Genomic DNA, 23,708 nt, shown 5'->3' on the forward strand with positions numbered 1-23,708 from the left:
TAGACTACAGTAATTAAACCCCGTTTATAGCTCATTGCTCATGCTGCGGCTGGTGCAGCCGAGCTCTGGATTCAGACGGCGTCGGGATACGGAAACAGCAGAGTGTGCCTAATAGGGGAACAAGCAGGAGTGTGCCTCAATTTCAAAAACGAAGACGTTCAGACGGTTTGAATATTGAAAAAAAAAACAAACCTGCATTAATCTCAACTGGTACGTTATTACGATTCAACGTGTGTAATTTTCTTCAATTATCTCATCGCTAAATAAATTATGAAAGCATATTACGAAGCCGGCGCTATAAACGGCAACCCCCCGAAACCTCCCTTTTATGCGTTTATGCGGATTTGTATTGACAGGAAAACAAAATCTTTGCGTCCTTTCCTGCTAGACAGGGAAGAGACATTTCTAAACCAGCAGGGGGGACAAATACCCCCATCTCATAAAGGGGGTATTAAAAATCATGAAACAGAGCACCTCTTGGAAAATTTGATTGGGGGGGGGGGGGGGGCATCCGGGGATGAAAAGTGAGACGCGACAGCAGGGAGAGATCACAACTTGAAAGTTGTGATCTGCAATTCAATTACGAGTTGAAGCGTCAGCATGCCCAGCTGCCAAATGTCAGACCATACATATTAATCCAGTCGGCGGGACGCGGGGCTCGAAGACAGGTCCAGCCGAAGAGATGGCTGACATTTGCATGCTCAAAAAGAATGACAGAAATCACACACAGATACACACAAACCAACGGCGCACCGGTTTCCGAAAAACAGCGCGGGCAACAAACACACACACACACACACATTCGACACTCGGCCTTGGCGCTGACCTCTGCGCATTGGCGATGGACGCTATAGGTGCGTCTCTAAGTACCAGACGCCTCTGAACATAAATCAAGCCTTCGGGGTTGAGATTTAGCTTCCAGAGGCACGTCCATTTATTCCACAGGGGGGATGGGGGTGGGGGGGGCTGTGTTCTCCGTAAAGCTCTGTCCTCCTCGACGGGATGAAAACAATGTTGGCGCTGCTGGAGGAGCGGGCCCGCTCGACACTTCTGAGGAAAACGCAGCGTTTCCTCATCCCCCCGTAATTTGCTCTCAACTACTTGTACGACATGTGTCCGAGTAACTCCAGGAGAAGGAGGGCTCCACTTCACACCGGATCCCTGCAGAACCTCGGCCCCACAAGTGGACCACCTACCAAACACCTCATCCTTTTTTTCTCTACTGTCATTTATCCCCCCCACACCACTTTTTTCTTCCAATTGTACTTGGCCAGTTACCCCACCCTTCTGAGCCCTCCCGGTCGCCGCTCCACCCCCTGTCGATCCAGGGAGGGCTGCAGACTACCACATGTCTCTTCCCATACATGACAGTGAGGAGTTTCGCCAGGGGGACGTAGCGGGTAGGAGGATCACGCTACCCCGCCCCCCCCCCGAGTCCCCCCTCCCCCCCCGAGCGCCCTGACTGACCACAGGGAGCGCTAGTGCAGCGACCAGGACACATATACCTACATCCGGCTTCCCACCCACAGACATAGCCAATTGTGTCTGTAGGGACGTCCGACCAAACCGGAGGTAATACCGGGATTCGAACCAGCCATCCCCGTGTTGTTAGGCAATGGAATAGACTGCCATGCCACCCGGACACCCTCCCTCTTTTCTTTTTATTTTTTCTGATTCCCTGTCATAGTCAGCTGACTTTATTTCAACTGCCACCTTCACTATCACTAAAGTCCTCTTAAGATAAAGCTCAAACGAGAGGTTAAATGTAAGGAAACTGAATTCATACTTTGAGTCTCATCTTTGAAACATTATGCTGTTATGTGAATGATTTGCAGACTCCTTCACTTGCTCACCTCTACGGGGTACCGCCGGCCATTGATGCTGTGTTCAGAACCCTCCGATGCATTGCTAGGACCCCAGTGAAACTCCACTTTCTCCGCTTTGAATCTCCCTGGTAGGCCTGCTCCCCGCACAAAGTAATCATCCTTCAGTATGATGGCAACTGGAGGGGAGAGAGAGAGAGAGAGAGAAAGAGAGAGAGAGGGAGGGAATATAATCAGTTATGGCCACAAAAAAGATCAGAGTGAGCTGCCCCCCCCCCTTTTTCTCCCCATTTGTATTTGGCCAATTACCCTATTTTCTGAGCCATCCCGGTCGCTGCTCCACCCCCTCTGCTGATCCGGGGAGGGCTGCAGACTACCATGTGCCTCCTCCGATACATGTGGAGTCACCAGCCGCTTCTTTTCACCTGACAGTGAGGGGCTTCACCAGGGGGACACAGTACATAGGAGGATCACGCTATTCCCCCCAGTTCCCAACCCCCGGAACAGGCGCCCTGACCAACCAGGGGAGGCGCTAGTGTAGCAACAGGACACATACCAACATCCGGGTTTCCCACCTGCAGACACGACCAATTGTGTCTGTAGGGATGCCCGACCAAGCCGGAGGTAACAGAGGGATTCGAACCGGTGATCCCCGTGTTGGAAGGCAATGGGATAGATTGTCATGCTACCCAGATGCCTCGAGCTGGTTTTTATCATCAAGTGCCATAAATGAAGAATTCAAAAACTCCTTAAAGGTGCATTCAAAATATTCCCCCATGCGTGAGTGGACATAAACAGCATCAAACCTTTTTGTTTTTCATTGCATGATATGATGGTAAAGAACATGACTTGGAAGCTACGCTGAAGTCAGGGACGATCCTATTTGAGACCTTTCTTGGGAAAAATGAATGCATACATAGTACTGAGCATTACGCAAGACAGTTTCTGATTTTTCCCCCCTCCATCAGCCAGAAAGAGAAAGTATCAAATGAGGGGCTAATTTATGGAGGAGAGTCTTCTCTCTTCAACCACGGCAAACCGTCTTTAAGGGTCTTTTGTTATTCCATAACATCTTGCTGAAATATAATTACAAGCAATTACAAGGGGCTCCAATTTTCCCATTCATAAATGCATCTAAATGGTTCCCATGTTCCATTAACCAGCGCGACCTTAAATAACTGTTCCCATTGTCAAAGAGATTTCCAGCTCTGATTGAATTTCACAATCACTTCCGTTCCACATTTCACCAGAGATTTCCATCCCATTTAAAGGGAGCACTCAAGTGCAAAATATGACCCGGTTTGTCATCTCACCAGCGCTTTGGTCAAGTCTCTGAAGTCAAAAACCATCAAACCGGATATACCTAACAACGTTTTCCTGAGCCGACTTTACAAACGCAGTTTGTGAGATGTCGGTTACCTGTCCAAGATGACTCAAAGTGATATGCACGGAATATTTGATTATCTATTACATAGGGACCATTTTCAATTGATTGCTCCAACCCCTCACACTAAGGTAATTGCATGAGATCAGAAAAGTACCTTTGGGACTTGTAGGGGTTTCTTTTGTTGCTCAAGGACATCAGCAAGGCTAATGCTTACTGTCAGGGACTCTTTCTTTGTTGAGGAAAAGTCATCTTTTTGTTGAAGAACCGTTGAAAAACTCCCTAATCATGGTGCAACCCCACTTCCACCAGATGTAAAGGCAAGAATTTTAATTTTGAGTTTAATACTTTTTTTTTCTCCACGTTTGCACTTGGCCAATTACCTCACTCTTCCGAGCCATCCCGGCCACTGTGCCACCCCCTCTGCTTATCCGGGTAGGGCTGCAGACTACCACAATGCTCCTCCCACTTTTTCTCCATACACGTGGAGTCACCAGCCGCTTCTTTTCACCTGACAGTGAGGAGTTTCACCAGGGGGACGTAACACGTGGGAGGCTCATGCTATTCCCCCCAGTTCCCCCTCCCCCCTGAACAGGCGCCCCGACCGACCAGAGGAGGCGCTAGCACAGCGACCAGGTCACATACCCACATCCGGCTTCCCACCCGCAGACACGGCCAATTGTGTCTGTAGGGACGCCCGACCAAGCCGGAGGTAACACGGGGATTCGAACTGGCGATCCCGGTGTTGGTAGGCAACGGAATAGACCACTATGCCACGTGGACACCCCTAATTCTTTTTAATAAATTTGATTGTTCCAATGGTATTAATTTTGAACCTGTAAACGAGTTCTTCCATTTTTTTGAGTTTCTCATTAGCAAATATTGATTGGACTGCCTTGATCCTATGTATACTATTTTAACTGAAATGGAGTGAAATGATTTGTATTCCCTCAAGATGAATCTCAAACCGATGAGCTTGCTTCTCTTGATAACAGGAGAGTCATCAACACTTCCTCAGTAGTGTTCATGAAGTATTTACATCACAGTGTGCTGTCATGACAGAGAAAAAGGATGTTACTTGGCTATTTATCCTACATTTGCTTGGTCTGAAATCAACCGGGAGAGCTTACGTTTTAAAGGGGAGTATGGCCTTACGAGTTTCATCAGTATCTCAAAACGAGGTTTAGGGAGCAATAAAGCAATTTAAATATTTTTAAATTTCAAATGTAGGTCATTTGGATCGGTCATACTAAATTGTCCCTAGGTATGAATTTGTGTGGGTGTGTGTGTGAGTATGTCGGCCCTGTGTGATGGTCTGGCGGCCTGTCCTGGGTGTCTCCCCGCCTGCCGCCCAATGACTGCTGGGATAGGCCCCAGCATCCCCGCAACCCTGAGAGCAGGATAAATGGTTCAGAAAATGGATGGATGGAAGTAAGTAAGTAATGCTTAATTTACTACTAGAGTACCTTTTTGAACCAAGGCTGCAGAGCTCTTCACAGCAGTCTACAACCAAATGCAGCCGACACATAGACCAGTAACAAGTTTGAATACAAAATAACATATGGGACCAATGCAAGATACTAACACAATGAGATTACATAAAAAAAGGAATGAAAAGCAGGAAAAAACAAATTAATCTTGAGCCATCGCTTAAAAACGACAATTTGTCCAAAGGCGAGCGAGATACTGCTCAATGATGTGGGGTTACAGCAACGAAAGCATCACCCATTTTTGTCCAACACATAAAAAGACCTTTTGGTTTAAGGACCTAAGGGATCTCACAGTGCTGTAAGGCAAACAACAATTCTTCACACATTTAGTCAGGAGCCCTAATCACGCGTCATTATAAAAGTACTTAAAATAACTTAAGTTATTTGACTGGGAGTCTGTGAAGAGAGGCAAACGTGGGCAATGTAAGACCTTTACACACGCACATGTGGGACAATGGCGGCGCAAATTCACATTTGCAGCAGCCTCACCCTGTACCATCCATGCAGTGTCTTTGTCCACATCTGCGTCTAAGTTTGTGTTTGTTTGATGGCTGGGAGAGCTGGCGCTGAATCAGCTGGGAGAGCTTGGTCTGCTGCATGCTGTGGGCCAGGGGGGGACCACGGCCCTGCCTGGAGCTGATCCCCAAAGAGGTAACACCGAGGGCGGTCTGACAGGACACAGAAGCGGGGCAGGCTAAGCTAACTGCTAGCCCATGCAGACCAGCAGTTCCAATAACACCGAGGACGGTCTGGCGGCGGCCTCGCCTAGCCTTGATTGTGTCTTTAGTGTCATCATGTGGAGTGCGGGGAGGCGTGTCGAAGGTGTCTGGCTTGGAGAACTGCGTTGGATCGGCTGAGGGAGCTTGGTCTGCTGCGTCCTGTGGGCCCAAGGACCACAGCCCTGACTGGAGCTGCACCCAGAGGAAACACCGAGGGCGGTCTGACAGGACGCAGAAGCGGGGCATGCTAAGCTAACTGCTAGCCCATGCAGACAGTCATCCTGGCTGGCGTTCGTTCTCCTGGACAGGGATTTTTTTGGTTTAGTTTAGAAATATGTGTTAGTTTGGATATAGTGTTCTTGTAGTTCTTGTAGTTTTTGTCTTTGTGTTGCACTGCTGTGGGCTGGGGGAAACAATGTTTCATTTCATTTCATGTGCGCAAGTGCATGAAATGAAATGACAAAGTGTTTCCAACTCCGATTCTTTGCTCGGCACTGGTTAAAAGCCGATCATCAGCATTATATTCAATCTGCAGTCAAGCAACTACTTGACTGAGGCGGGGGCACTGAAGATGCATGTCATTTTGTTTGGCAGTATTTTTCCATCTTAAGGGAGATTACAAGGTTCTCTCTTTCTCTGTTTCTCTCACTTGAACCCCTCTTTCAACAATGCCATGGCCAGTGATACTCGAACTGAATGAAGTTTTGCTTCCCGGTTCATTCTCACAGGGGCTGACAGACGGCCTGCCCCTCCTGATTAACATGCCGCACTCATGCAAAAGGATGCTTTAGTAGCTCATCAGCATACGACTTGTTAGAAAACACTGATAGGAATGAGTAGCTTATTCATAAACACTCATCTTTATTGCTTTAACCTACAATTAGTTTCCATTAAATGGAGTACTTCACAACCTGGACTGCATGGCGGGTCGGTTTCTGTCTGAATTAATTTACCAAGCACTTTTCTGCCGACGGGATTATAGAGTGAGTCTAGATTGACTATTGCAAACTGGTCTCTTCTCTCACGTCTTCTCTCCCTCTGAATGATGTCTTCTCCTTTCTCTTCTTCTGTGTATGTGGTGTGACGTGAGTCACCCCTGTGTGCACATGTAGTCTGTCCTCCTCCCAGGTCTCCATGGTGACAGTGGTCGCTACCTGGACACTGCTTGGCACCCCCCTCATCTTATATATATATATATATATATATATATATATATATATATATATATATATATATATATATATATATATATATATATATATATCTACTACTACTACTTTCGGCTGCTCCCGTCGTTAGGGGTCGCCACAGCGGATCATCCGTTTACATTTCTTCCTGTCTTCTGCGTCTTCCTCTGTCACACCAGCCATCTGCATGTCTTCCCTCACCATATCCATACACCTCCTCTTTGGCCTTCCTCTTTTCCTCTTCCCTGGCAGCTCCATATTCAGCATCCTTCTCCCAATATACCCAGCATCTCTCCTCCACACATGTCCAAGCCATCTCAATCTTGCCTCTCTTGCTTTGTCTCCAAACCGTCCAACCTGAGCGGTCCCTCTAATATAATCGTTCCTAATCCTGTCCTTCTTCGTTACTCCCAGTGAAAATCTTAGCATCTTCAACTCTGCCACCTCCAGCTCCTCCTCCTGTCTTTTCGTCAGTGCCACTGTCTCCAAACCATATAACATAGCTGGTCTCACAACCATCTTGTAAACCTTCCCTTTAACTCTTGCTGGTACCCTTCTGTCGCAAATCACTCCTGACACTCTTCTCCACCCACTCCACCCTGCCTGCACTCTCTTCTTCACCTCTCTCCTGCACTCCCCATTACTTTGGACAGTTGACCCCAAGTATTTAAACTCATCCACCTTCATCACCTCCACTCCTTGCAGCCTGACCATTCCACTGTCCTCTCTCTCATTCATGCATAGGTATTCCATCTTGCTCCTACTGACTTTCATTCCTCTTCTCTCCAGTGCATACCTCCACCTCTCCCGGCTCTCCTCAACCTGCACCCTACTCTCGCTACATATCATTTTGTTATCCTGTTTAAATGTTGTATCCTTCTCCGATGTGTGATTTATGTTTTTTCTTGTCTCTTCTCCTGTGTATGTGAATGGTGTGATGTGAGTCTGTCTTGTTTGCATGTGTAGTCTGTCCTCCTCCCAGGTCTACATGGTGATGGTGGTCATGTTGTTAGGGCTCGGTCTGTTGACCAACCTGGCAACCAGCAATGAGAGCGGGGGAAGGGCGCGTCTGAAACACCTGCAGCCTACCTACTCGTTAACCACTCTAGTATAAGTTTGTTTGCTTTCCAGAACTCGTCGCTAGTTCGTCCTGAACAGTCCCGTGAGTAAATTCTTCGTCTCGAGTTTTGTGACATTTCTGTGTCTCCCGGTGGAGTACAGATTGTAGTATTCTCCGTGTTTTTGCTTGTTTGACTATTCCCTTGTGTCAGTTCTCCTTGAGAGCTTGTTCGGAGAAGAACTCTCTTTGTGTTTTCCCCATTGGATTTTCCCATCGTGATTTTCTAGTTGAGATCAAGTTTTTGATATTCTAATTTCTCCTCTCTCACTGTGGATCTTATTACTCGGTTGGACTTCTACCTTAAAGGAGCAGTTTGTGTTTTTTCCCCTTTCGGACTTTAAAGGAGCAGTTTGTGTTTTTTCCCCTTTCGGACTTTAAAGGAGCAGTTTGTGTTTTTTCCCTTTCGGACTTTAAAGGAGCAGTTTACGTTTTTTTCCCTTTCGGACTTTAAAGGAGCAGTTTACGTTTTTTCCCTTTCGGACTTTAAAGGAGCAGTTTACGTTTTTTCCTTTTCGGATTAAGGGGGCAGTTTACGTTTTCCCATTTTTAAGAAGCTATTCTCAAGTTCCGCCTGAAGCGCCTTCCCCTTCTGTCCAGGCCCGGCCGGCTCTCCTCTACGAGTCCTGCCAGGTTGGTGCTTTACTTTGTCTTGTGTTGTCGCTATTGGGTTCGTTCTACAAACCATAACACATGTGGCTCGGGTCCTGGGCTGTTCTGGTGGCATCTGGACACTGCCTGGCATCCTCCTCATCATATTCTTCATATATTATATCTTATAATTCCATTATAATTCTGTTATCTTCTTTCAGTGCTGTATTCTGTAAATTGTGTTTTATTCTGTACACACAACATCCATTGCACGTTGTCCATCCTGAGGTTTCTTCCTATTTTTTCTCCATGAAAGGATATTTTTTTAGGGAGTTGTTCCTGTTCCTTGTCCCATGCGAGGGTCTAAGGACAGGATGTTGTATTGCTGTAAAGCCCCATGAGGCAAATCTGTAATTTGTGATAATGGGCTATATACAAATAAAATTGACTTGACTTAAGTTGACTGAATTTGCTCACTCCCCATAACTTTACCCCATGAGTCAAAATAAGAATCAGAATCATGTTCATTGGCCATGTAGGTTTGCACAAACATGGAATTTGGCTCCAGTTTTGTGGCTTTCACACGGCAACCTCAAATATATACACACAAGGGTTGACTATATACAGGCGAAATAAGAGGCAATAAAGTGCAATGGTGGAACTTGAGAACAACGTTGGTATTGGCAGTTATTTGAGGGCAATATATATTACCGGATACTTTGAAGTCTGCAGCACCCCTATTTATTCATTTGCAGCACTGTGTTTAGGATTGTCAGAGGGAGGAACAAACAGCAAAAAGTATGTTAACCAGCAGGAAAGACGTGGTGGACTATCAACTTGTTGCAGATTCACTTTGTTTCGCCCATGGCAAGTCATCCAAATTAAACACTGCCCCCTCAATCTGGGAACGCGCAATGGATTTCCAGAGAAACAGAAGGACCTTTGTGGGCCACAATTTCTATGTGCAAGCCCCATTGCTGTGATTGTAGTGCACAGGGAGGTGCGCGCTCGCCAATCCCTTACCCCCCATACACCAATACCTGTTCTTCCAACCACGCACAAGTCAAGTTAGTTAGTACCCTGGTGGGTTTCCCAACCAACAATGACGAATCTATGCACAGGGAAGGGTTAGCCCCACATCCCCAATCTGAGCTAGACTGGAACAGTCGGGAATTGATTTTGGAAGGGTCCAGTGATCCCATTACATCCCGTGGAAGCTATAGAAACGTGATACTTTCCAGCTAATACTGGTGTGCTTGTTGAATGTTGTCCACACCGCTGAAAATAGGATTAGTTGGGTTAGTGCGTCTCCATAAATGAGCAGCATAAAGCCAAGCATCATTTTAAAAAAGGAAGGACTGCCACAGGGGCTGTTACTTCACTCTAGGAAACAGTCCCAGCCCATGATAAACACACCTCCCATTACTTACAGTGTTATTATTATTATTATAAGAGCTGACTCACTGACGGAACAAATAATGTGATGTAAAACCATTTTGCTGAGTAGTTTTATATTGTATATGAGATACGGTAAATAGATGGCAGGCTGTATTTTGGCTGCTGTTAACACAGCACCAGTCACCTGTGGCCTGTTGCTATCAAAAGTGTTTCAGCTCGGTTTGTAAGCAAAGGGGAGACGATCATCCATCTTGGTGACAGCTCGGAATTGTGAAAAATACCTGCAGTTGACAAGGGGGATCCATGAGATGCCATATGAGCTGAGTGCATATGGCCTGATGTCAAAATCTCAGACGGTGACACCTGTCATGACACTTCTGCTAATATGGATTCATCATGTCTGAATGAAAACGACCTGTGCACAATTCATCATAACGGTTGCTACATATTGCAGCTGTCTTTTATCATAATCATGTACCAGGATATAACACAATAGATTTCGAACATGCAGACATATGCCGATGTGAGCTAGGGATTACAAGTTGTGACAAATCATCTGCTGAATGCCTTGTGATCTGGTATGTTATTCGAATGTGCAGTGAAAACATTTTGAGATATAAGAATATGTGAGATTTATTCAGCAAGTAATTACTGACCAGCTTTTTTCATGAAAATATGAAGTGGATTTTACATTAGAGTTATGTTCGGGGCTGCCCATAAGGGGAAAAAAAAGAGGAAAGCTTTCTGGGGCCCAGCCGCTGGGGGTGGGGGGGGGTGGAGGCCAGCAATAATTATGTTCATCCTAAACATAAGCAATGATAATGGCAATACTTGCCATTGAATGTGAACTGACTAAACAAATGGACTTTACAGACATGATAAAGGATTTTAAACCCAGCAAGACAAGAAAGATGGCTGTAGAAGAGGCAAAGATGAAACCATAATGTAAGAAATTGCATTTTATCCCCCCCGCCCCCCTTTTCTCCCCAGTTGTACCCGGCCATTTACCCCACTCTTAGAGCCGTCCCGGTGGCTGCGCCACCTCCTCTGCCGATCCAGGGGAGGGCTGCAGACTACCACATGCCTCCTCCAATACATGTGGAGTCACCAGCCGCTTCTTTTCACCTGACAGTGAAGAGTTTCACCAGGGGGACGTACCTCATGGGAGGAACAGGCGCCCATCCGACCAGAGGAGGCACTAGTGCAGCAACCAGAACACATACCCACATCCGGCCTCCCACCCGCAGACATGGCCAATTGTGTCTGTAGGCATGCCCGACCAAGCCGGAGGTAACACGGGGATTTGAACTGTAGATCCCCGTGTTGGTAGGCAACAGAAAGAAATTGCATTTCCTACTAAGAAGTGTATGGTGTAAGTGTAGCACATCTTCGTTGACCTTGGTGTGTATAAGTGTGCCAAAGAGTTCTGTTATGGCACATGTGTGTGTGTGCATGTGTGTGCCTATGCCTATGTAGCCCCCGTTACTGAGAAAGTCTCTCTCAAGTTTCCATATATGTGTTCAGTAGGAGAGAGAGAGAGCGTGCACATGTGGCGATATGAGTAAAGCAGATTGGGGGGCATTCACTGGACCTTTTCAGGGGCCCAGCCATGTCTGTGGGCGGACCTGCTTATGTTAACACGACTACTTCAGTTAATAACAAGAAATAGGGCCCTGAAGATTGTTTGATGTAAAAAAAAAAAAAAAAAAACTTCCATTCTGACACAAAAGAAAACCAACAAAAATGTACAAGGACGCTGCCTTCATTATTCCTTTACCTCCCTTTCGGGGTAAATTTGCAGTCTATTTATAAAGACTCCTTCTTTTAGAGATGTAAGCATCAGTGGACACACAACCTCTTTAGGGTTCCAGTCACATGGTTGAGTGTCTAAGTATTCAGTCCACTGTGTCCTCTCTCCACTCCTACTGGGAGATGTTATATAGGGGAAAGGTTAATTGGGTGCAGGTACACTTTGCCGTCCAGCTGGGCTACTCCTGCCTTTCTCCGCTTCCCTACAAAATGCCTGAATTCCATTTACCAATAAAATACTGCCACTCTTCATCATAAGATGGGGCAAATCATTGCGATACTTCTCTGTTAACCCCCTTCAGATCTATTCTGCCTGAACGACTGTATGTCTGTATTCAGGCAGGTGACAGGATTGGCTACCACACTGGGGGTTTCAAAGCAGAGGTGCATAAGGTTTCTTCATCCGGTCTGGAGTAAAAACAAAAACATGTCAGCAAAAAGCTTTTGTAACTGGGGTACCTCTACTTTTCCTATTGGGTCAGAAGTTAAAATTGTTGCTCTGGGTGTCCGGGTAGCATTGCAGTCTATTCCATTGCCTACCAACACGGGGATCACCAGTTCGAATCCCCATGTTACCTCCGGCTTGGTCGGACGTCCCCACAGACACAATTGGCCATGTCTGCAGGTGGGAAGCCAGATGTAAGTCTGTGTCTTGGTCGCTGCACTAGCGCCTCCTCTGGTCAGTTGGGGCGCCTGTTCGAGGAGGAGGGGGAACTGGAGGGAATAGTGTGATCCTCCCACGTGCTACTTCCCCCTAGTGAAACTCCTCATTGCCAGGTGAAAAGAAGTGGCTGGCGACTCCACATGTATCGGAGGAGGCATGTGGTAGTCTGCAGCCTCACTGGATCGGCAGAGCCGGTGAAGCAGCGACCGGGACAGCTCGGAAGAGTGGGGTAATTGATCGGATACAATTTGGGAGAAAAAGGGGGAAATTTTTTTTTTTAAATTGTAGCATAGATTTGGCTGACTTCTAGAACGCTGTTGTTAACTATTTTCCTTCAAATACTGTAGTAGCTAGAGAGTTTTTAGGAGCTTGACATGTCTAAGTGCAGTGTATTACCCTTGTAAGATCATGCTGCTTTACTGTTATACACTCTACTTGCGACAAATGGCCCTTGTCACATGGAAAATTAATTAGGGTTGAGAGTGAGAAATGTCACAAGAACCTTACCAAACAGTAAAAAAAATGGTAGGAGCTGGGCTCCTCTAATATACAGGTGTTGTTGATGTTCTGACATCTGAAGCAAATCCTCATTAGCGTTCGGACCCAGTGAATGGTATTTTGCTCACAGCTTTAGGATATATTGGATTTCTTACTTAATGGATTGTCCCCTGTTCCCTTTAACTAGGTCCTTCATGTATTTTGGCAGCAACACTGCTTTGGGATATTGTGTTGCATAAGTGGCTATGACCGACATAAAGCCTTGTGTGGGGTGGGCTAATAGCCTGATTGTGTCCATGCCAATTCTTTCGAAGGGGACCTTTAGTCGAGGGAGAAAATGCAAGAGCCTTCAGGGTGGCTACGGGATAGACAGTTGATACTAGCAGCAGGCAGAGCAACACAGATGTGCATAGGAGTTGCTCTGCTGCTGGAATATCTGGAAAATCTACCAAGTTAATATGGGCCATTTATCATTTCAGATTACATCCATATGTACAAATAACCTATGGCTAGATAGAGTATCACAATGAGCCATGTATGGAAGTATTTTACCAGCTTTTGAAAACCAACAAAATAATTGGGTTACTTCCTTATTTATCAGACTGGCAACCACTCCACTAACCCCTCCAATAACCCAGATCAGACCAGGCAGTGATGATTCACAGTTTCTGAGCAATGTCAAGCCACCAAAGCCTCGCGGGTACCCTCTTGTATACATGAAAGTAAATGGTATTGTTGGGTTTGGAGAAGGAGCTGAGATGATGGCAGTCAGCACAACCTTGCCTAGGTGCTGTTAAGAGCATGGATTAACTACATCCCTGGTGCTTCAGCCCTTACTTTTGGTGGGACCCTTTTGGATCCAGGTAAACAGAGGAAGAGGTGCTTAGGAACTTGTGAGGGTCAGTGGGAGAATAAGGTAAATTTAAATTTTTTTTTAAAAAAAGCATTGGGGTGTGACGAACAAGAGTTGGGGAGACATGACAAGATGTTTGCCACTTGTGATTTTGTTGCAGGGAAAGCTGTTTACTTGGGTTACCAGTCATTGCTGCAGCAAGGATGAGCGGTTGGTAGCACTGGACCCCATCAGCTATCACGTGTGGGGGACCAAAAGTGAACTGCTTTCATGCCGCCTGCTTCACAATCATATTGCTTTGATAGTCCTATGGCTAAAGCCACCATCTGTGCTTTGTGAGGATTTTCTGCATGCGAGAGAAAAGGTGGCTAGCATCCTTACAGTTGACTCAAAAAATCAGTGTTGATCTGTCACAGCCTATTTTATTTTAGTCAATGGTAGTCAGGTCAGGAGGACTCTGCTGTGCTCTCCCCAAAGTTTAATGGAAGCAGAATGATGGCCCATTCACCAAGGAACCACTCACAACCCACAACTGAGCAGTCCAACGAGGTGAGGAAGGCCTCCAAGTCATCTGTTCTGGATCATCCTCAAGAGAGCAAAGTGGAAAAGATACTAGACTATCAGGGTGGATTTGTTTTGTGGAGGAAACTGTGGATGATGAACTAAACTCCTAGGGAGGACCCTATCCTCAGCGGTATGCCTGTTAATCCTGCTGCTGCTGGGTTGGCCATCCTCCCAAAGGGAAAGGTTAGAAATAACTTTCCCCTTCTCAGAACCTTTCACTATTCAGTCTGCAGTCGAGAAATAAAGGCTATCCTTTTAGGGTATTGAGCAACACTCCAACCAACAACCTCTTCAGTCTTCCCAGCACACGATCCAGTGTCTGTGTTCAGGGGGCAGGTTCCTTTCTCCCCAGCAGACACACATACACACATAATTGTATATGAATACAACAAACATAATACAATACTCCAGATACAACAAACAATTTATATACATGTATATGGGAGAGGTTAATTGGGTACAGATGTGCCACACTGAGCAGCTGGACTGCTCCTGGCTTTCTCTGTTTACCAATGCTCAATTTCCAGGTCTCTTGCCATATGACACTGAAATTTTCCATCTTAAAATTACCACCAAAAAAAAGTAAACTAAAAACTACATTAATTGAAGAAGTTTTAAAACAAGAAACTCTGTCCAACCATATTTGCTATGATCAGTGTTCACACTGTACCTGTTTTGCCGGTGTTCTTCATTGAAGTCTTATTTGAAGACTCAGTGTCAAAGCCCTCTAGGGTCAATTCCTGATACTCTGTAGACACCTTGGCATCATGGTCCACAATGTTGATTGGTGACTGGTTCTTCTCTTGGCATTCTGGGTAGGCCGACGCCCAGCCTTCATCTGGCCCATATGTACCTGGAGATAAAAATATAATCAAGTCCCATAAGCATCGTGATATTGTGAAATCAATGAAGTTGTGATGAAATAGGGCATACTTTGAAGAAAGGGACACTTCAGGTTACAACATTTTTGGTTATCTAGAATCAACTGAAGACGTGCGTTGCCAAGTTATCTAAATCCAAATTTAATATCACCCTTTATAAAAAAAAGCAGAGCAGGTTTGCGACTGAAGAGCATACAGAAATGGCTTCAAAATATCATATTTATAGTGATGTGATGTGCCCTGCTGTTTGCATTATGCAACAATATTATTAATGTGCTACACAATTTTTGCGCAATTGACCTGTTTTTTCCATCACATAAACCCTCTGCATGCCAGCTCAAATTTCAGCAATAGTTGGCGACAGGGAACGCTAAAACAATGCAGAAAAATGCAAGGAAGCCAGTGTGAGTTGTGTTTCTCTTTCTCCCTCTCTCTTTCCCTCTCTTTGTGTATGGGTGTGTGTGTTTTGAGAGAATTGCTTTGACAGTGAGTGTCCAGAGAGTCAGTGCCTGAGGCAGGACTAGCAATGGAGGAACTTTTGGCTGAGAGAGAAAGAGAGAGAGATAATCCATGAGAGAGACAGAGAGTTAGAGATGGCCAGGACTCAAGTGTCACAGTCCTTCTCTCAAACACCTCACTGTTTACTAAAAGAGCAGGAATGTAGCTGGTGGGGAGACCAGACATCACATTACTGCAAGCACTCTTTAAAAAGGGGACACTGCAGGACATTTCTACAATTACAACACCTTCATTGGCCAGTGGTCGATTTGTGATACATTTCCAAGGGGTATGGTGGGGCCAGGTGGCTAGTGGGTGGAGAAAGGGGTGAGATTAAAAAGAAAATCACCTTTAAAACTGTAACCAAAAGCCAAATATTTAACCTCTAAATATTTTCTTACACCAAGAGTATTTAAAGACTTTTTGAGAGCTCAGAAAGGAACCCGTTTCTGGTGTGCAAATCTCTTTTAGGGATGAAAATGTTGATAGTAGTAGTAGTAGTAGTAGTAGTAGTAGCAGTGGTAGAGTAATAGTAGTAGTAGTAGGCATCCTGAAGTGCTGCAGGACCACTGGATCAGCGCTCTTGGTTGTTCACTATGGTGCTGGAGCAGTGCCTCTTGTGACTGTAAAGTCCCACACGGGAGTGGCAGTCCTTCTGGCACTGTTTGCAGGTGTACGGGGTGGCTGGTCTTTCAGACTGGCTTCTTGCACTCCTACAGGCCCTCTTCTTGTCCCATTGAAACAGCTGTTGTTCTTCAAAGCTCTGCAGACTGCTCTGGATTTCGAGCCTCCAGGTGTCTCTGTCTTTTGCTGAGGCTTCTCAAGTATTTATGTCAATGTTGGTGGTTCTCAGGTCTTATTTACATGAAGCAGCTGAGAAAAGACTTGGGGGGGGGTCCTTGGGGATTCTGCCACCCTGCATACTGTGGACGTGACCAAGCATGCGAAGGCATCTCTGTTTGAGGAGTGTGAACATGGATGGGATCTTTGCCCGGGACAGAATATCCCTGTTGGGCACCTCATCTTTCCAAGAGATGTGAAGTATTCAGCAAAGGCATGAAGTCTTCTTCCCTGGTCAGCCTTGCGTGTCCATGTCTCACTGACATACAGGAGTGTGCTCACTATACAATCCCTGTACACCCGCACTTTGGTGTGCTCCATGAGTTTATTGTTTGTCCATACCCTTTTGGTCAACCTTGTGAGGGTGGTAGATGCTTTTTCCATATATAATACAACAATAACAAGCCATGGTTCACAGCCAAACTAAAGACAACTTCGGCAGGCCAAGCAGGTTGCCTACAGCAGTAGCGATAGAGCTCTGTACAAGCAGGCCAGAAACTCACAGACAAAGGAAATCAGAGTGGCTAAAAGAAGCTACGCTGAAAAGCTGAAACAGTTTTTTAGCCAACAACCCTGCATCAGTGTGAAGGGGCCTGCAAGACATCACAACCTACAGATGACCATCCCCCTATGCTGAGGCAAACAAAGACCTGACTGACGACCTGACTGTCTTCTACGACAGGCTTAAGAGGGACAGATTCACATCCCTCACCCACTCCAGCCTAATGACAACAGTGGACAGTCAGCACTGGTGTTCACCAGGGATGTGTCCTCTCCCCACTGCCCTTCTCCCTCTACATTTATGACTGCACCTCCAAGCACCCAGCTGTTAAACTCATGGAGTTTGCAGACGACAATAGTCATTGGACTCATCCAGGATGGTGACGAGTCTGCATATCGGTGGGAGGTTGAGCGGCTGGTGCAGTCAGAACAACTTGGAACAACTTGGAACATCCTCAAGACTGTGGAGATGACAGTGGACTTTAGGAGACAACCCTCAGCACTGCTCCCTCTCACAATATCCAACAGTCATGTGTCAACTGTGGAGACCTTCAAATTTCTGGGAACTAACATTTCCAAAGACCTGAAGTGGGAGACCAACATCAACTCCATCCTCAAAAAAGAACCAGCAGAGGATGTTCTTTCTGCGGCAATTGAGGAACTTTGGTCTGCCACAGCAGCCGTTCCACCAGTTCTAAACCACAGTCATTTAATCTGTCCTGTGCACATCCATCATGGTCTTGTTCGGAGCAGCAGCAAATCAGGATAGGAACAGACTACAGCGAACAGTAAGGAGAGCAGAAAAATTCATTGGCACTCCCCTGCCCACTCTGCAGGACTTGTAAACCTCTAGAGCCCCAAAACAGGCAGGCACAATCAGCACAGACCCCCCACACCCAGGACACAGTCTGTTTGAACTCCTACCCTCTGGCAAGCACTACAGAGAAATGTGCACCAAAACCACCAGACACAGGAATAGTTTTTTCCCACAGACCATCTCTCTTATGAACACTTAACACCATAGTGCAATAATGGACACTTATTAAGTAAACATGACACTTTGTAAATAGCCCCCTCTCGTCAAGATGTCTCACTTACATATAGCTGTGCACTACCTTTTCTTAAATCAGATGTGCAATACAAAATTTACAATTGTAAATACACATAGAACTGCTGTATACTGATTATACATATATACATTGTTATTGTTATAATTATAACATAAGTATATAATACAGTATATATTTGTATAATTACATAATTATAATTGATAATTATATAGTATATTTTTTAGTATATAATATGATACAATATAATATATAAGCTAAAGTGAAGTGCTAGAAGCTGCTGTAAACTGGAGTCTAATTCCTTGTATGCATAAGCACACTTGGCCTATAAAGCTGATTCTAATTCTGAAGACACTAACACCAAGTCCCAAGATGTTGTGAGAAGGCCAGATATTTTCTGGACTAAATATCTGGTTTTGGGGACTTAAAGTTGAAAGATTCTTAAAGAGATACTTTCCTAATACAGTACTAGTACTGTATGGATTACCACACAGTTTGAAACTCCATCAGTGCACATTTGTCCACCCTGTGTATTCTACTGTAAACTCATTCATCTGTAAACTGTAAAATGTCAGCAGTGAACATGTCAGGAACTCCTGCCAGTTAAGAGGAGTTTTGTGATTGCGTGACAGAGGCACTTCATCACTATTCTCAGTATATTACATTTGTTACATTTTCTCCATTGTGCTATTTTTGGTGTAGTCTTGCCTTTATTCCCCTCTTATTCTCTATTGATGCCATTTCTAAACTTCTCGAGGCATCTTACATTTTAATGCATGGAGACAAGACAACAAAATAAAAGACATGTCCAGCCAACATAGAGTATGTTAGCAAAAACTATCTTTCTTGAATTTATTAATCAAGTTGGAAATTATTTTTTGTTTATTGTATTTTTATTGAGACGTTCTGAGATAGACATTGAGAAGGACACACTGATGTGTGAAAACCTAACTTTATTATTTAAGTAAATTAATTGAGCATGAGAGAGGGGGTGGAAATTATGAGTAGTAACTTCCTCCTGCTCCTCTTCGAACACATGATATTTGTTGGGTTCTCTATTGTGAATTCTTGTTGAATTCCTCTGGTATTATGTTTATCATTCACTCCTCACTGTCCGGTGAAAAGAAGCGGCTGGCGACTCCACATGTATCTGAGGAGGCAAGTGGTAGTCTGCAGCCCTCCCCGGATCAACAGAGGGGGGTGGAGCAGCGACAGCTACAAGAGTGGGGTAAATGGCCAGGTACAGTCGGGGAGAAAAAGGGGGGGGGGGAGTGGCGAAATGACACACTCCCGGGAGCGAGTGAACCAATTACAAGGTGTTTTAATGTTTAACTGCACAATGATGTGTGCGTGTGCATGTGTGTGTGTGTGAATTAATTAATTGTAAAACACTGTGACTGGCTGGTGCAGCTAGAAAAGCACTGTATAAAATGCAACTTGATTGATTGATCATTTGCTGATTTTTTAAAAATTTATGCTTGGTCATTTTCTCTTTTTCAAAATAAAGACATGATTTGATTTGTTAGAAAATTCAAAGAAAGGCTTCAATTATTCTAATGTACACGAATTAGGTTTTTTTTTCCTTATCTCCATAACGGTGCTTAGTATAGACCTTTACTAGTGGACAGATGGCCTAGAAAACAGGCCATGTGTCCCTGATAAGCTCTAAATATGTTCCATAAGCAAAAAAGTCATATGTTACCAATTTGATCTAAGTCCTCGGGCTAGGCCCGGACAAGGTTTCCTCAAGTGGCGATTCACATTTAAGCATGCTTGTGGCCAGAAGAGAAGTCATCTATTATATTTCTGTTGATCAGATGTAGGGATGTGATGTGGAAGACTAGAAGTGTTCTTTCTGTTAAAAGCAATTGGTGTATTGATGAGTCATTTCATAGCACTTCTTCAATAGCTATAAATAATGTCAAAATGCAACCATGGAGGTTTTTTTTTTTTACTCAAAACTACCCCAGTTACAGTAAACATTTTGAAGACTAGCCTCTCGCAGACTTTTCTATTTTGTCACTTTAACCTATGATGAGCTTGAATTTTATCTTTTTCAAAATGGCCCTCGGTCAACAGGCCTATGTCATTTAGGCATATACGCATAGCTTTCATGATTGACTACATGTCCAAACTCCCAGTCTGAATGCTTTTTTTGCAAATATATAATATCAGAAGGTTGTATATAAAATGCACATAATCGCGATGCCCAGTCGAAATTCATGAAACTGAGTATTTATCTGTTACTGCTAGTAGGCGACAACACTTGAAGAGCTTTGAATGGCTCCCTATTCTGTTCATGAAACTTCTACCCATTTTTTTTGTGTGTAATACAATATAATCCAAAGCAATGGAAAAATCAGTGACCAAGAGGGAGTAGTAGAGGAAGACGGATGAACAGAGAGACATACAGGGAACATGAAAAGGGGAGCTAGAGAGACAGATGGAAATTGGTAGATGAGGTCAACACCATGGAAACAGTGATGGAAAAATTACAGTGAAAGCAGACTTGTGCCTGTATTTGTGTGACTGTGTGTGTTTATATCTGTCTTCATCTTCTTGGCTTTGCCTATGCATCATTAATATCTACAAAACCACTTGTAATACCCTGGTTTACAACCATGTATTTTATTTGCATACTATTTCATTTGCTATTGGGTCTAAGTTAAAGCGGCTGTAGACAACTTTTTTTTATTTAACTTATCATTATGAAGTAAATGTTGATTGCACAGTGTAATGCCTATAGAATAATGACACCATCGGCATTTAGATTGGTTGCTTGTAAGCCTAGCTTTCACTTAACAATTCTCTCTGCCACCTGGTATGATCTCGTGGGAAAATGAAGGCTCGATAGTGTTTTTGCTTCCCCGGTAGCTATTGGTAGCTATCTCCAGTAATAGAAATGGCGGATAGCGGAACAATCAAAGTGACAGTTGAAACTACCTGTCAAGAGAAAAAAAAACCTCGTTGACGGTGGAGGCAAAGAAGACGAAGAGGGAGAGTGATAGAAACAGGCAAAATAAGAATGAACCTTGGACGGGCATTCACCCAATGGAGAGAGCTGCGATGTTGTATCGAACTTTGTTTCCCCGTCAAGATCTGTTTCCCCTAGCCAGACAAAAGCGTTCGTATGGAGACAGGTTAAGCTTAGGGTTAGGTTAGGTTAAGGTTAGGTTGATATTAAGTTAAAGTAAATCAAGCATCCCGGTGTTTTATCGAACTCTGGCTAGGGGAAAAAAGAGCTCAATGGGGAAACAGAGTTGGAGGCAACACCTGGGATTTGAGAGGGTTCCAAACTGACATTTAAATTGGAATTCTGATGGTTGTTTCTTGCTTTGAACAGCAGTCAGGCTGCTCATAAATGGAAAGTGATCCAGTTGTCTTTGTGCCAGCGGCGCAAACAATAATACCACTTGTAAGCGCTAGGAGGGGAAAGTTGAAAAGTTGTCTACTGCCACTTTAATGCAATTTTACTATCAAATATTTGTGCATGCAACAAGTTGCATTCTTTGATGTTAATTATTCTAAACCTTTTGCAAGGCAGATTAACAGGTTACCACGGTCACTGTGTGTTATTTTATCCAGGGGTAAAGCTCGTTAAGATTTTGGCTACTAAGAGACTTTTGTCCTTTTTCTGGCCTGTGTTGGTTGAGCGGAGTTAAGTTGGAGAATGTGAGAGTTCGGGGGAGGCAAGCTAGAGAGACTTTGGCAATATATTGCCTATTGTCATGCTCCTTATTCTATCTTTTAAAGAACATGTACTTTGTTCATTGCTAGTACACTGGATTAGCATTATCAGCTACGTTGCTATTGCTACTGCAGAGGACAGCTTCTCGCAGACATTTCCTGTCGCCTGCTGTGTTAAACTTAGCTTGTCGAAGTTAGCCTAGCTTCAGCTTAGCTTGTGCCTGATGAAGAGCTGTGTGTGAGACTGCATTGGAATCCTATTCAGTGACAGACTGCAATCTACAAGATGACATTCATCACTGCTGAGCTGTGTTCAGGTGCTGCTTGTGATATCAATCATGGATTGCTTTTAGGTAATATCCTAGGATTTCTTCTTCATTGATCGAGTGGACTGCTTATGATACAGTGAGTAACAGTGTGCTGCTACATTCAAGTGTCATTACTTGACTTTGGTCTGTTCATGTGCTGAGCCACGCCCTTTTGAAGTTCAATTGGTCAATACCTTGAAAACTAAAAAGTATATCAAGAAGCTTTATGCAACTTTTGATAAGCTTGGTGCAGTCATTCACAGAAAATTTGGTAGCAATCAGACCTACGATTTAGGAATGGCAGAAAATCTGGTCAGGCGAACTTTAGTGGTTCTTGAGGCAAATTTGTAGAGTGAGGATATATGGAACTCTGTATCAAGTTCCATGTAAATCGAACTTACAACGTAGGAGTTGTGACTTAAAATTTGACCTTTAATTATACCATCCCGTCAGGCTGATTGGGGTTATATTTCTTGGGCAGTACTTGCACACAACTTCCAATCAATGTGCAAAATCTCATGTCTCTATCATTTAGCAGCTCAAGGGAATTTGTGCAAACATTTCTGAAGAAGAAAAATAATGATAAACAAGCACAAAACTACTAGGGTGAAAAATTATGAATTGTCAGTAAAAAGGCACAACTGGCTGAGAACGATAATTCTGAATAGCTATTGTACCGCATTCATCAAATATTGTCTTTTATTGAAGCATCACATCATAGGACAAAATGCTTGCAAAAAACTATTTCCTTTACCATTTAACCTGATTACTCTTTTTTCACAGCTATGGCCTGGATCTGCAGGCTTTCATCAACTGACCTTTCGCAAAGTACCGCCCCAGAACGGTGCTTGTCCAATCCTACCTTAGCAACGGTCCGTCAAGCTTTCAAACACACAACAAAATGCTGAAACGGTGTGCCTATGGGATCTGCAAATTGGATACTAGATATCTGAAAACTTTGGAGGGGGTGTGATTTTCTTTCCCTTCCCGAAACCCAGAACGCAAGAAGCGCAATGTCGGCAATAGATTTGGCAGTATAGCAGACCCCATGGCCAGCTTAATCCATCCAAAATCAACAAAAATACCTGTCTGCTCCAAGCTAAGCTTGCTACTAGCTATTCTTGATAGCTAATACAGCTAACGTATTATTACTGTTACTTTTACCCACACAATGCGCTGATTTCTTCCTTCATGTTTTGGTGTTTTCCGGCTACTTCCTGGATAGTTCTGAAATGCTTGACGGGCAGTAACTAAGGGGGGTGGGACTTTGCGAAAGGTCAATTCTGCCTCCACCTGTTTTAATTCTGCCTTTTTTTCATGCAAGCCTTTCCCTCAGCTTGTGTGGCAAACTGGTCGGCATCATCCTGCAGAATGTTTGCCACCTTCAACAAAGGTTGTTTTTTGTTCTTCTTCTTCCCATCCTGCCGAGTTTGAAACACTTCTTGCACAAAACACACCGTGCCGCATATACATTGCCCGGTACCGGTTTCAGCCATGCTGAGAAATCTTGGTTGAATAGCCAATTTTCATTGAATTTGCACTTCCCTATGTCATCCAGGGTAAAGTGACAGTTAGCTAGCGACAGATGTAATTGATTTCCAATTAGAGCATAATTTTGTACAATATTGTCTAAGTATAGAATATTTTGGGACTAATATGGCATTATATGCGGTTGCTAATTGCAGCATAATTCAGGGGTATGGTGTCTAATTAGAGTATAACTGTGTTTGTTTACTGTCTAATAAAGAACAAATTATTTCTAGTTTTTGTCTAATTTGATACAAAGTACGGCTTGTTACTTCTTATTAGTGTACCGTAAAATAAAGTGT

General features: G+C 44.1%; 1 protein-coding gene across 1 annotated transcript in view; it reads right to left on the reverse strand.

Moving 5' to 3' along the window:
* The window catches only part of LOC130107348 (receptor-type tyrosine-protein phosphatase gamma-like), a 441,957-nt gene that overhangs the window by 191,625 nt on the left and 226,624 nt on the right, over positions 1 to 23,708 (reverse strand). Inside the window, exons 3-4 of the mRNA XM_056273898.1 lie at positions 14,768 to 14,950; positions 1,854 to 2,002 (exon numbers count right to left, since the gene is read on the reverse strand). Of these exons, the coding sequence (XP_056129873.1) occupies positions 1,854 to 2,002; positions 14,768 to 14,950 (332 nt within the window). The remainder of the gene's footprint in view (positions 1 to 1,853; positions 2,003 to 14,767; positions 14,951 to 23,708) is intronic.

Source organism: Lampris incognitus, chromosome 2 (assembly GCF_029633865.1).
Source record: "Lampris incognitus isolate fLamInc1 chromosome 2, fLamInc1.hap2, whole genome shotgun sequence".
NCBI classification, from domain to species: Eukaryota; Metazoa; Chordata; class Actinopteri; order Lampriformes; family Lampridae; genus Lampris; species Lampris incognitus.